The sequence below is a fragment of the Pavona decussata genome, unplaced genomic scaffold (assembly GCF_977016875.1).
Source record: "Pavona decussata unplaced genomic scaffold, jaPavDecu1.1 SCAFFOLD_12, whole genome shotgun sequence".
NCBI lineage: Eukaryota > Metazoa > Cnidaria > Anthozoa > Scleractinia > Agariciidae > Pavona > Pavona decussata.
The window spans coordinates 719,758-734,420 of NW_028145435.1; the positions used below are offsets into that span (position 1 = coordinate 719,758).

A 14,663-nucleotide genomic window follows, 5' to 3' on the forward strand; every position below is an offset into this window, starting at 1 on the left:
AATGAATGAGAATGATGATTATTCTAGAAAGTGACGCAGGCATACTCGGAAAAAAGAAATCCGAGTGCTCCTATCAGGAGTCGAACCTAAGACCTTCCGATCACTAGTTCGGATGCTCTACCTCTGAGCTACAGGAGACTCGTGGGAGCTAAGGCCATTAAACTAGTAATGGTAATGCATTTATATACCGCATTTTCTATTCACATATATATTCAAATGCGGTTTACATCAGCATATGTCCATTAGCAACCTCATCCTACCCACCCAAACCCTGAAATCATGAAACATCACAAAGGCCAGACCAGCACACCGGGAACTCCATGCCCTACTCTTTGCGATTAGTGTCTGGATTCTTTAACGTCCCACAGGGTTATGAACATTGAAGTGTTGTGAGACGGGGCCTACGGTTTATCGTCCTTATCCGAGAAGACTAGAAAGTCTAACCATTTGCAGATGTCATTACAAAGGCAGCACTTTCTCCTCAGTTATTTAAAGACCCTGAGTGTTGGTCCGGCCGGGGTTTGAACCCACGACCTCCCGCACGGTCCCCCACAGGTTCATGGGACAAACATCCTGCATACTGCTAGGATTTGAATGTCGAACGTGTGGTATCGAACGTGTGGTATATGAAAGAAATGTGATGGTAAATTTACCATTACCCACGAGTCTGCTGTAGCTCAGTGGTAGAGCATCCGAACTAGTAATCGGAAGGTCTTAGGTTCGACTCCTGATAGGAGCACTCGGATTTCTTTTTTCCGAGTATGCCTGCGTTACTTTTTAGAATAATCATCATTCTCATTATGACTCTTACTTCTCAAACAGAATATCTCTCCGAGGGTTAAAAAGGTCAACAGAGCTCCACTCGTATCCAGCCAGGTAAGCTGAGTCTCTGGTCGATAGAAATTAGGGTTTTGTGAGGTAGCAGTAAAGTTTTTTTTATTTTTTTTATTTGCAAGATTGCTTCTAGACAATGTTTTCTTTACAATTAAATTCTTACGTCTGTTTACTGCATTTTACATTTTCAAATATGATAATTTTCTTTGTTTCCATAGTCTGAGGCTGTTCTCTCCAGGACAGAATCATCCAACTCTCTCAACTCAAGATTACGATCTTTGATAAATGCAACAGAGGTAAGGATCCATTTGTAACAAACCAATGCATATGTAAATGTCATTTGTTTAGCCACAGAACACCAACAGCTGTAGGGGCTCGTTTAAAGGCGTTGTTTTTTGTCCTCGTTACTCTATTCTCGTACTTATTCTAGGACAGGACGAAACTCTCTGCTCTCTCTCTCTCTCTCTTTTGTTTGTTGTTGTTGTTGTTGTTCTTTGTTTTGTTTTGCTTTTTTTTATTCCAGAGGAAGGCAGAAAGCAATTAGTATTGTATTTGCAAAAACCAAATGTATTTGTATTTAGTTTAGTATAAACATACCTACCTGCCTCGACTAGCTTCAGCTATTTGCGGGTAGGTATATAAACACCTTGTAATTGTCTATTTTTTAAAAAAAAGTGTTGTTGTTGTTGTTGTAAATTAGTGTAACCTTGGGCCATCTGAAAATAAGGCTACCGTATACCATGCGTTGCTAGAGATCGTCTTTAGTTGTTTCTGTCATAAGAACTAAGGATTCTTACTGGCGTTGTTGATTGGTTCCACGTTCAACCCCCAACCTTTTGACTGCCCCTCCCCCTCACAATCCAGCAAGTGTACACATATCAGTATTAAAGCTGTAAGCTAGTCAACTTCGACTTTTCAACTTCATCTTTTTTGTTATCTTGTAAATTTTTCGTAAAAGTATTGCAACCCGCAAATAGCGAAAATTGCTAATTCATACCGGGCAGCAAAGGAAGAGACACATAAATGTAAAGAAAGACGGATACCATTAAAAGTTGATAAAGTTAAATTAAATTATAAGTAAACGTTAATTCGCAATATTAAATTAAGTATACTGATGTTAAAAAAAAGTGCAGGAAAACGAAAGCGAGGATACCAAAGGTTCGTTATGTCATTGGTCTGTGGTTTGGAAGCTATAATTTAAATAACTCAGATTTTTGAGTCACTGAGGCACTAGCCTCTACTTCCACATCTAGGTAACACTACAGACAGGAGCATTGCTACTTATTATATAGACAGGAGTGTTTTACTGGAAAATACGCCACTCGTAAAATTCATACGAAACTACATCCGGGGTCCAAGTGGCGTATTTTCCATATCCTTACTAGTGAGGATATTGATGACGTCATTTCCCGCTTTTCACTAGTGTTTTTGCAAACAGACGGTGAAAAATGGCGAACGATAGATTTGTCTATATAATAAAAAGAAAATTACACGGTAGCTTGAAGATATGAATTTTATTTCTCGTGTTAAAAACAATATTTTACGCACTCGTTGCGCTCGTTCGTAAAATATTGTTTTTACCACTTTTTACCACTCATAAAATATAATTCATATGTTCGCGCCGCCGTGTAATATCCTTTATTTCTATTACCGTTAATAACTATGCAATTATTTGTAAATTGGACAAGTAATTAAGTCGTCAATATTATATTACCTGTTAATTGTATTTGCGCTGGACCGTGTGCTGCGCAGGTTGTGGAATATTACAAGCTAATTCGAAGCTTGTATGGGATTTTAGGCAGGCAATATAATTCTCACACTAATCCCCCTTCTCTTTTTTGTAGGGGTCAACGAGTGAAGAGCCGTACAATGTGGTAAGTGATATTTTTCAGTGTCAAAGTGACTTTTACTTGCTTCACTCTCCAGCCAATTGCAGACAAACATGACTTCAAATGAATGAATAGTTCACGGTTAAACAGGAAGTTCCCGTATTAAAGGGGCCTGGCCTGCCATTCTTTTTTGTTTTTTGTTTTGTTTTGTTTTTTTCATTTTTTTTATTAAATTAATCAAAAACACCTAGTTACTTACATTGTTCCTACCCTATTTACAATACGACGTTTACTCTACTTACAATAAAATACAATGCAATACAATACTTACACGTTACCATGCAAAACTAACATACGGTCTACAAAGGATACGCTTACGCTACAATACAATGCAATAACTTACACTATTATCAGTTCTTACTTACTTCTTTGTTTTATTCCTATTACTTATAATTACAGCGTTACAAATAAGGTTTTCCGATTTAGCGGAAGTTCGCGGAAGTTCGATCTATTTTTCCGAATAGCGAAAATTGACTAATTGAAGAGTCATTACCATGTACTAAAGAAACTCGCCGATTACGATGAAGTCATGATTGCTGAGTCATGAGCACAGTTAGTTAGTGGTGAAAATATGATGACTGGACAAGGATAAAATCACTTTTAATGCGATTGAAAAACTATCGGTATCGCCTCCAGAAAACTGTATTGAAACAATCCTTAAAACCCCAATGTTGAGCTTGTCCGTCCATTGATTACTCGTCGTCTTTAGCCCCCAACTCTAATGAGCTGGCCACAAAAAATGCTTGCTTCAATCCTGAATTTGTTGGTGAATCGAAACTTTCATTAATTTTGCAAGAATAAAATATATTTGCGCGCTGTAGTTGGTTTCGTGAAGTGCAAGTTACTTACTAGTATTCGTTAAACGAATTGCACATAAAGAAAACCGAGAAATTGAATTCAATTGAATTTCGCAAGTTCCACTTACGTAGAACTTCCGCTAAATCGGAAAACTCTAATTAGTATATCGCAATAACCAACAACACTACACATAACCTATTATTAATTACTTACAATTGCAATACACATTTTGAAACGATCAATAAGTAAGGTAATCAAAAGCAATTCTAAAAAAAAAAAAAATACATTACGGACAATTACAATTAAGAAAACGCTGCAGTCATATTTTATATAGAGATTACTTCATGGAAAGCGTGTGCGTACGGGATTTTCACACCAGTTGGTGAAGTATCTGAAATCGAACGAGTGAGCGCAGCGAACGAGTGGGATTTCTGATACAAAACCAACGAGTGTGAAAATCCCGTACAAAGCGCTTTCCATGATGTAATTTGTTTATTTTATACATACTGAGATTTTTTTTATTTATCCAGCTTTAATTGGAGTAAAATAATTACAAAACTCCTGTATTAAATTCTCTTCGAAACGCTTTTTCACACAGCAAAATTTGATGCGAGAATCTCAATATATATGAAATAATATTTTATAATACAGTACTTATATATACAAAGCAGCTTGTGTTTTTTTTTCTTGAATTAAGGGCAGTGAAAGCGGAGCAAATGTATCCAAAGTCAAAAAACAGGCAAAATGTACAGTGGATCGAGACACACTGATAACTAAAAAAAACAAGGCTTTATAACAAAAAGTGTTCAAAAATTCCCACTTTTTGGAATGAGTGCATTCGGCATTGGCCTCTATATTGTAAATTGATTTCAAGTATTAAAGAAAACCTTCTACCTTTGGTGCGGTTTCTTTTCTTTTGCTCATCCAGACATAATTCCTAGCTAGGAGGCAGGAAAAATTAATTTGCTGGTAGTTCTTGGAAGAATCCGGCTTTAGACCGAGAGCGACAAGTGGGTCTATTATGTAATGTTCGGGAGTAATGTGGAGAAAAGTTAGCCTTACAGTTAAATCATGCCAGAAAGAGGCCACTTTAGGACAAGACCAAACGAGATGAAAAAGTTTCTCCTGTTCCCCATTACAAAAGGAGCAGTTTGGGTTGTCCCTTACTCCAATTTTTGTTAGGAAGTTATTTGTTGCTATTCGTCTATGTAAAAATTTGATCAGGAATTCAAGAATTCTCGTACTTTTAGTGGCCATTGTTACCTTCAGTTGTCAATCAACCATCAGAGCGTAAACAACTGACAAACAACATGTATCATTTTTCTTTGACTTTTACCGATAAAATTGGTTTAATTTTCAGAATAATTCTTGTAAAACAAATGAGAACTTAATATCTTATATTGCTGTGCTAATATTATAAAATTTTGAGGCATATTTTATCAGAGGACGCTTGAGTCAACAACTTTGCCATGACTGAACAGCGTCTAAATTTGCCGGCATTTCACGCCCACAAAGGTGTGAAATGAAGGAGGGGCTTGCTCTTTTATAGCGAAACTTCTTGTTTAAGTTTGAATAAGATGACTTTTGACACACAGCTAGCTTCCTTGATGGCTTTTTCGCAGACCTGGCACTAGTTTCTTGCCTGTATTTGCTTCGAATTCTAATTGGCTCACTGTGTTGTTTACCTCTTTTGTGATAAGCCAGAGTGATTGCTTGGCATTTGGACAGCTCTAATTGTATGTGGTTTGACAGGTTCCTTTGGAAGATTCCATGGGCAAACTGATCGTGTATTGCCGTGCAGTGCCTTACAAGGAAAACGAGATCTCGGGTGACTGCTGTGAGATGTATTCGTTCAATGACGGAGCTGCACAAGATTACATTACAGGCCATCCAAGAGGTAACAATTATAATTTGAACAGCTGTCAGCCTGAGAACGCTTTTTATTCATCCGATCAAGGCAACCAGTTCCAGTCCTTCGAATATATTCAACATGACAAAAAGGTATTTTCAGAATGTATTATTTTTTGAAGGATTTTTAAAACTGCCCCTTTAAATTGGCGCATTCCATTTATAAATAGACCAATCTGACCGTCCAGTTCTTTGAAAGTGGGTACGTCTTGGAAGCAACCAACAAGTTTCCTGAAAGTTTGAGACCAAAACCTGTGTGGCTCCAAATCCGCAAAATTCAGCCCATCATTGTAGCATATCAGATCCCTGTGACGAAAGCTATTTTGCCATAAGATATCCAGTAGGATAATATTTCTTGACAGCAGCACAGTGTTTGAACTTCTCTCATCTTGAAACCGGGGCTGAGTTGCTGTAATATCTGCTCACAAAATAGAAGGGATTGAAGAACATCAAAGTTCGAATTGTGGCAGTTTTGAGTTGAGTTTCAGTTTCAGTTCATATTGCAGTATACTTGTGAACTGTGCCGAAGTAAAGTCAGTGAGCCGCGCTCCATCTTGAACTCGTTAGTCCGCAGAGGACGTTTGCTGGAAAAGTGGTCCTTGCTTGAATCGGTCAATTTTTATTTGCTTCTTTCTATAGATATTTTGTCGCTGGCTAACAAACACGTTGTGAGGACGTACCCCAAGGGATCGAGAGTAGACTCGTCAAACTACAATCCTCAGACCATGTGGAATGCCGGCATTCAGATGGTGGCCATCAACTATCAAAAGCCAGGTAACATCTCAGTGACTTTTGGTTGACCTTTCTTTAATTACATTGTATCAGTGTTAAAAAATCATGCCAAGTTTTGTCTTGACAAAAACTGAAATACAGAGTGTCATACACCAGTGCTCTTAAAATGCTTTCATTTGAATGGTCGCAAGTGCGATAATATTCCATCCGCAGATTTAAAAGTTTGACCGCCTTATAAGGCAGGAGGTTCTTCTTTTAGTATTGGACAATTACTGCCAAATACTTTAAATGTATTACTGCGTAAAACTCAGTGTCTTAGAAATTTCAAACTTAGTTTGTCCTTGTCATTTTCTTGTGTTCGTCTTGCCCCGCCTAGACTAGCTGTAGCTATTTGCAGGACAAGCAAGACACTACTCATGTTATTTTTTTAAATATACATTCATTTGATTGATTGACTGACTGACTCACTGACTCACTGACTCACTGACTCACTGACTGACTGACTGATTGATTGATTGATTGATTGATTGATTGATTGATTGCTTGCTTGCTTGCTTGCTTGCTTGCTTGCTTGCTTGCTTGCTTGATTGATTGATTGATTGATTGATTGATTGATTGATTGATTGATTGATTGATTGATTGATTGATTGATTGATTGATTGATTGATTGATTGATTTCAGAATCCGTGAATGGGTTTCGATGTGGGTCTGAACTTCAAACCAATCTTCAGTAACTTTAATAAGATAACACTCCTTTCAATTTCACACTGGTCATGTATGGTCACATATAGATGTTCTGTAAGTAAGGTTTTGTTACAGAACCAGTCAAAGCAAAGCAACTCCGTTTGCCTTTTGCTCTTGCAGATTTTGGTATGCATTTGAATCAAGGAAAGTTTAGGAAGAATGGAGGATGCGGTTATATTTTAAAACCAGAATCGTTGAGAAACAGAGGTGAGAATGACCGTCTTGCAAAGGCCTTCAGATGATTTGTATGCATTGCCTCGGTTCATTTTTTTATTACTTTGTTCCTGACAGAAAAGTCTAATTATCACCCGATGATAAAGGAAACCCCCAACGATGTAAAATCGTGTTACTTCACTATAGAGGGACAGTGGCCAATTTGCCTTATACTGAAACTCAGTCGATAAAACCAAACATTCGTTTTCACTCCCCACCGACGCAGCACCACAGTTTCTTTAGAGACTAACCCTCGTTATTCATTTGCAAGGAATGCAGTGGTTTAAGGTTACTATCGAACTTCCCTGGCATCCTGCGGAAAAAATATATTCGTACGCGCGTGGCTTTTAAATAAACCGTAAAAACCTGGACATCAATGAATAGAAAGATTAATATGTGAATAATTTTGTAAAATTATATTTTTCTGCCTCGAAAGCATCGGAAGCCATCAGAAGGTAAAACTGACAAGCATCAAAACTAAGTTTATCAGGTGTCGATGCCAAACAACTGTATGTTATCGGATGGCCTAATTTATACGCTATAAATTTGTTAAATGTCGACTTTTAACCGAGTGGAACTCACTGCTCGCTGACTTATATAATTTTGAACTATCATCTTTTTTTGTTATTTGACATATTTACTTTTATTCAACTTATACATATGTACATATATGTGTATATATAGGCAGAATATGAAGGTTTACACAAACAATGAACTCCCAGCAGAAGGATCCGAAGGATGCAATACCACCAGGTAAATTTAAAGACGAATACTGAGCAAGAACAGTGGGGTAAACTTCTTACCGGTCCGACTTGGTTTAATAACGTTTCGGCTTTCAGCCGTCTTCAGATAATGTTAAAAACTAAAAACTAAAAATTATTTACAATGGCTGCGCGTATCAAAGGTACAGGCTTATATAACCAACTTAATTAGCGTTACAAAAAGGTTTGAATCACAAACAAAATAACAATAGAATAAAAGCGAGTGACAAAAGTTACGTAATAAGCCAAAGGTAATTCCCCGCTAGAAGCCTCTGAATGAACATAATTAAGGCTATAACATGATCCCAAAGTAGGGGCCCTTAAACAATACTGTAATAAATTCCCCGCTGAGGGACCATGAACAACCCAGCAAAAATGAAAATAACAGAATCCTCCAGCGGGGCCCATGAACGCAAAAGGCGAGTCACATAACATTTGAAACTATTTACAAAGGACTAATAAATAAATAAAACTAGGAGCTGGACAAGTGTATATATATGTATATTTTATTTTAGCTTTTATTACAGTTGATGTGATGTCTTACAAGATTTTATCAACTTAATAAATGTAGATGTAGACATATTCTCCGAAAAACCAACAGCGAGATTTTGGCTTTTAAACTCTTGCCAACACTTTAACCTCCCCAGGAGATTATCTCACTAGACGATACTGTGCATGAGTCAATGTAATAATAAAATAAAAATAATAAAAAAATTATTAATATGTTGTTTGTTAAGGATCACTGTAAATAGTTTTAGTTTTTGAAATGTGTTATTTTTATTAAATTTTTATTTTTATTTTTATTCATAACACGACCGCATCAGCTCTGCTGTAATTTTTTTTAATCGTGCATAAATAAATGCAACTACTACTGCAACTACTTAATTTCCTTTGGACAATGCAATTTCTGGGTTTTTTGTGGAGAACATTCCAGGTAACTGTACGGGTTTTTTTAGGTTCTATCAGGACAGTATTTACATGGAGATGAAGACTCAAGGCTTCCAATTCGTGTTGATGTAGATACCGTTGGGGTGCCTGAAGACTGCGCTACACTCAGCACTGAGGTTAGTTCATCAGAGACAATTAAGGAATAACTTTTTATATACTCCTTTATGTAGAACAGATTGATTTAAGGATTCCTTCATTATAAGCCATAGCATATGATTAGCTGTGTAACAATAGAGAATTTTAACGATATTTTAAATACCTCTTACTAACCGAGTTCGACGTCGGTAACTTACAGTTTTTTCATAAATCTGCGGGAAAAAACGAGGATCCGTAACCTATCGTACGGACCGAGAAAACGAGGCTAGTATGATATTTATTATATCTCTGAGGTTAATCGGGCGGGCGGGCAAGCAATTTAGCGGGCCGCGCAGTGAAATACGGCCCGCAAAATTGACCGATCACACCGTGCGCAGTAACTGAGAGATATAATTATAATTATTCATATTAGTCTTTATTACTTCTGTTGAAAATTATATGGTATTATATTTTGAGACACATAATTCGATTGCTGAGACTGCAATTCAATTCAATTCAATTTTTTATTCACACTTATTACAACAAAATACAATATATTTTATAGGAAGAAAAAAAATTAAACGTGCAGAGCAATTTATTTAGTGATTTTACATTCTACGGAAGAAGTGCGTAGTGGCCAAAGGAGCAAGACTTTCGTGTTGGCCACTACCTCAGTGCAGTTAAATAAAATAGGGGGAAAGAGAATTTATAATACTGGTTGAAAAGCTCTGCTAGCTAAATTAGGCTTGGGAGAGGAAAATACAACAGTAAGGAAAAAAGTGTTTACAGCAAATATATAAGTACATAGTATACGTTAATGCAAAGAGTGTATTGCTCTATAAACGATTTATCTATCTATTGTAGTTTACTGTCTGGGCTTTCGAGAGCCAGTTCTAGAGCCAGTCGCCTTTCCTGTGCATTTAACCTTGTAGTCTGTGGATTAAATATTTACTTAATTGTGGCAATTCATTTCCATGCCATGTAAACGTCTGTGAAGTTTAAATGGTATTTCTAAATTTCTTTTTTTTTAACAGTCGTTAAAGTTTAATCTTATCGATACCTCAACTCCAACCCCAAACGTTGTGCCCGTAAGGAATTGTGGGCATCATCACTGTTTATTTTTGTGATTATATTTATTTCATCTTATCGATAATTTTTAGTAGTTTTAGAATAGTAGTAGTAGTAGTAGTAGTAGTAGTAGTAGTAGTAGTAGTAGTAGTAGTAGTAGTAGTAGTAGTAGTAGTAGTAGTAGTAGTAGTAGCAGTAGTAGCAGTAGTAGCAGTAGTAGCAGTAGTAGTAGTAGTAGTAGTAGTAGCAGTAGTAGCAGTAGTAGCAGTAGTAGCAGTAGCAGTAGTAGCAGCAGTGGCAGCAGCAGCAGCAGCAGTAGCAGCAGCAGCAGCAGCAGTAGCAGCAGTAGCAGCAGCAGCAGCAGCAGCAGCAGTAGCAGCAGCAGTAGCAGCAGTAGTAGTAGTAGTAGCAGTAGTAGCAGTAGTAGCAGTAGTAGCAGCAGCAGCAGCAGCAGCAGCAGTAGCAGCAGTAGCAGCAGCAGCAGCAGTAGCAGCAGTAGCAGCAGCAGTAGCAGCAGTAGTAGCAGTAGTAGCAGTAGTAGCAGCAGCAGCAGTAGCAGCAGTAGCAGCAGCAGTAGCAGCAGCAGCAGCAGCAGCAGCAGTAGCAGCAGTAGTAGCAGTAGTGTAGTAGTAGTAGTAGTAGTAGTAGTAGTAGTAGTAGTAGTAGTAGTAGTAGTAGTAGTAGTAGTAGTAGTAGTAGTAGTAGTAGTAGTAGTAGTAGTAGTAGTAGTGTTTTCTGCTGTTTGCAACTGATTGTAAATTAACATTAAAAACCACTCTAGGTGGTTTGCATTGCCGCCATGTTGGTGTACAAAACAAAAGAAAATTTGTTCATATGGTTTGCATAAAAATGGAGGTAAACTCCCAGAGGAGAAAATCTCATTGTTTCTGAAGACTAACATGGCCGCCATGACGTCACATGCAAGCCATCAATTAGGATATGTTAATAAACGTATTGTATTCTATTGTATAGTGCCTGTTTTAAGGGGCACGTTCCGGTGATTTTGCTGTAGTTTGGTCAAAAATCACGTGAAATTGCTGTCACAACACTGGGAAGAAAATAGGTTTTTCGCCTAGAAAGAACAAACTGTAATACCGCTTTTGGCGACTTCTCTAAAATACACGGGAAGAACTTGAAAAAAAAATTGGCTGATTATTTCAAGTTGCAATCCACTTCTATCCTAGCCATTCGCAGCCAAACATAATTAATAGTGGTTTTTGTATACTAGTGAGTTACTGTTAACAAAACTCAACCATAATTTTAACGATTAAAAAAAACCACGTTTTTCGGCTATTCACAGAAACACTACCAAAAAACAAAACAGAAGAACAAGAAGATGACTCTGCCCTTTAAGAAAAAAATACAATCGTTATGCCTGAATTTGAACTGATCATTAGACTGTGAGTTTGAGATTTCTGCCGGTGAGGGACAAGTCTGGGATCAACCATCACAGCCATACAAACCGAGTGTTCGTGTATCACCAACTGTGCGTTTTACAGGTTTTAAAATGGAAATCGAGCCACCACGTGGATATTTATCAGTCTTGCGTAGCTCTGTAACCCTTGAGAGATAGATGAAAACTAAGGGTTCCAAGAAGGTCTAAATGTTGTTTTTTTTTTGCGTGTGTGTTAATCTTTGAATAACCTACAGGTCACGTGAATCCGCCTTTTTAAAAATACCAAGCGCCCCTTCGATCCCGGTACAGTCTACGTAGCTGCTGCTGGGTGCTAAACTGAAGCCCTAAGTTAGCTATTAAAGAGGGAAGCAACTGTCGCTTCTTTGGGGAGATGGGGGGGGGGGGGGAGGGAGGTGGTGGAAAGTTGAATATCTCTGTTCTTATTTCCTTCACTCACCTTTCACTCTTTGTTTTAATAGCCCACCATGGAAAAGTTAAAACCACAGTTTGAGAATGCCAAGCAACTGTTTAAGATCATCATGCCTGAGCTCGTAAGTGTTGATCAATCTTGCCTTGATCATTGGCATTCTGTTGATCTAATGTTTAGAATGCCCTACCCAGAGTCCTCAGGGACTTTGGCCAGCGATTGGTCGTCAGGAAAGTCTCTGGGGAATTCCAATAATTTTTGATTGGTTGCTCCGTTGCGGCTCTGCCACCCCACAGTGAAAACATTCCAATAACCCATGATTTCTCCACTGAGGCGGTTAGCCACTCGCTGGCTAAAGAGCCTGAGGACTCAGGATTACAAGGTTGGTTTCCCAAGGTTTGCTGACAAACGCGTTGGGCATGGTCTTTTGTAGACGTAGAGTGAGGTCTCTTACACACTTGGATTTCGAAGAAAAATTGTATACTGACTTTCAATCCGAAGGCCCTGAGCTGGTGTTCTTCTCCGACTCCTAGCTGGAATTATAACAGCGCATAGAACTTTCTCATAAATGGCGGCCGATCTATCATTCTTTTCGATATGTATACGCCAATTACACCTACTAATCTCCTTTTAGAGTAAAAATTCATTCAGTTTTGCACATTCTAACTTTCGTGAGATTAAAGAATATTTTATCGGCCGCCATTTATGAAAAAAGTCTACTTCTTCGTTAAATTCTTTAGCCACGCGATTAAAAGAGAGGACAATCGCGGTAACTTGAGCTTGTATTTACACCATGGGGTTGTCTTCTGGCGTTCCGAATTTTAGGGATGTCGCTAAGAGCTGGCTGCCAGCGAATTTTCCCGTTTAAGGTCGGTGCCTACTAAGTATTATTGTGCGCGGTTTATGACTATCCTTGAAAAGCAGATCTGAGCAAGGGCTATGGAAATCCAAAAAGAAAATTGGGAGTAACCCTGCATTTTTTAGAGACAATTAAGCAACAATTGTTCTAAAAAGCAGTAAAATATAAAGTAATGTATGGCGTTGTTCTCCCAAATTGAACCTTTATTATCTCTGAAAAATGCATGGTTACCGCCTAGTTTTCTTTTTGGATACCAAAAGCACTTGCTAAAATGTGCTTTCTCCGCATAGTTTTAAACCGCGCGAAAATATCCCTGTATTAGAAGGAACCACCCATAGGAAACCCGAGTATCTCGAGATGCACAGTAACAAAAGTAGGGACTGTCCTTAAAAGACCTTATTACTGGCTGAAATTCCAACGGAACACTGATTCTTGAGGATAATTTTAAAGGTGCACAGTCCAAAAGAGCTGGCTTGGTTTATTAATGAGCCTTCTGGGTTTTTCTTAGCTGCAGCCCTGAGAATATTAAATAGATGTCACTTATATTCAGTTTCTGTATATCTTTCCGCTTTTTAGTGCCTTGTTTACTTCAAAGTTCAACTGTTAAACAGAAACAAGAACAGGCTTCTCAGATTACTTTTTCAAGAAGTCATTTCTTTGGACAGCCTAAGATCAGGTTGGTGGTGTCTGTTACGGTCTGTTACTGTTAGTTTACCAATAAAACCATCCTCTGCACAGAAATTCCCATTTTTTATTTATTTATTTATTTATTTTATTTTTATGTTGAGAAAAGTAGTTGCTGTCCTGAATTAATGCTCGGCAGTTTTAATAATAACAAACTAATGATACTTGAATATTAAAAGTTCTATATACAGTAGAGTTTTCGGGTAAATTTTTTGAAATTATAATAAGCGTATCGCGAATCAATACTCCATTTTATTAATGTTCCCGAAGTTAACGCGACTTAAATCAACGCGAACTTTTCAAAATTTGCGTCATTAATTCCAGGGGGGTTAATTTCCTGTAATAAGGTATTGTCGACAGTATATTTGAAACCGCTCTATTATGACTTTGTTATATTCACTAGGAATCCATTACATCCCACTACGCAGCGTAACTGGTGTTGAGATACCACACAGTGGTCTGTTTGTGCGCATGAAGCTTCAGGAGTTTGAAGCTGCCTCTTGTGCTGTCAAGGGCACCTCGAGAGAAAGACTTCTGACATTTTAGATTGAAGGTAGCTGAGAGTTTCAGGCTCTTGAGATGGCTGAGGTTTGACCTTTCTGGGGAAAGGAATGGCCGCGGGAGACGTTTCCATTTTACATTGAGATAGCTCAGTTTCAGTCCAACCTAAAGAAGACCTCTACCTCTAGCCTTTTTTACTTCAAGATGGCATAGCGTTTGTGTTTAACATGACGTTTTATGGACAATTGAATACTCAAGGGAAGGAAAGACTTCTTTCATATTAGATTGACAAAGCTGAGAGTCTTAGTTCAAGTTATCTCGTAGGGGAAAACGTTGTAAAGATCAATTGCAGGAAATACTTCTTATATTTTAGTTTGAGATATCTTGGAGTCGTTGTTGAGCTCTATCCTTCTAGAGAAACCAGAAAACATAGCACGTTACGGGAAAGAATGATACCTGAAAGTATTGGTTCAGCTTATTCTATCTCTATAGCATCTACAGCAGATGAATTTGGAAACGCCGGTTTGGTGTACGTGTTTAGTGTGTACGTCACAGCGGTAATATGCGCATTCTCCATGCTTATTTAGTTGCTGGTGGGTCAGGGAGCGTTGCAATGTGGACGACAAAAAATGATGCAAAAAACGATCCTGCGGGTGGAAAGCATTTGATGCGTTTTCCGAGTGAAAACGCCGTGCACAAGTTTATCTCGAAAAGCGTGGGCGGCGGCTCTAAATCCCATGACAGAGGAGTCACTCATATTGCCCTGCTGATGCGGCTTTGCTTGCATGTGAATGAAAACTAATTTCATTCCGTTCGACGTAAAAAG

General features: G+C 38.0%; 2 protein-coding genes across 2 annotated transcripts; both read left to right on the forward strand.

Moving 5' to 3' along the window:
- Positions 1-2,438: 2,438 nt before the first annotated feature.
- LOC146487930 (1-phosphatidylinositol 4,5-bisphosphate phosphodiesterase zeta-1-like) lies at positions 2,439-7,309 on the forward strand. Its single transcript, XM_085124696.1, has 5 exons — positions 2,439-2,708; positions 5,274-5,418; positions 6,069-6,203; positions 7,026-7,112; positions 7,197-7,309. The coding sequence occupies exons 2-5, from the start codon at positions 5,292-5,294 to the stop codon at positions 7,307-7,309; spliced, it is 462 nt and encodes a 153-aa protein (XP_084980822.1). The 5' UTR covers positions 2,439-2,708; positions 5,274-5,291.
- Positions 7,310-8,839: 1,530 nt separating this feature from the next.
- On the forward strand, positions 8,840-14,318 carry LOC146487931 (uncharacterized). Its single transcript, XM_085124191.1, has 4 exons — positions 8,840-8,943; positions 11,846-11,917; positions 13,229-13,328; positions 13,740-14,318. Exons 2-4 carry the CDS (start codon positions 11,852-11,854, stop codon positions 13,880-13,882), a joined length of 309 nt encoding a protein of 102 aa, XP_084980317.1. The 5' UTR covers positions 8,840-8,943; positions 11,846-11,851; the 3' UTR covers positions 13,883-14,318.
- Positions 14,319-14,663: the final 345 nt, after the last annotated feature.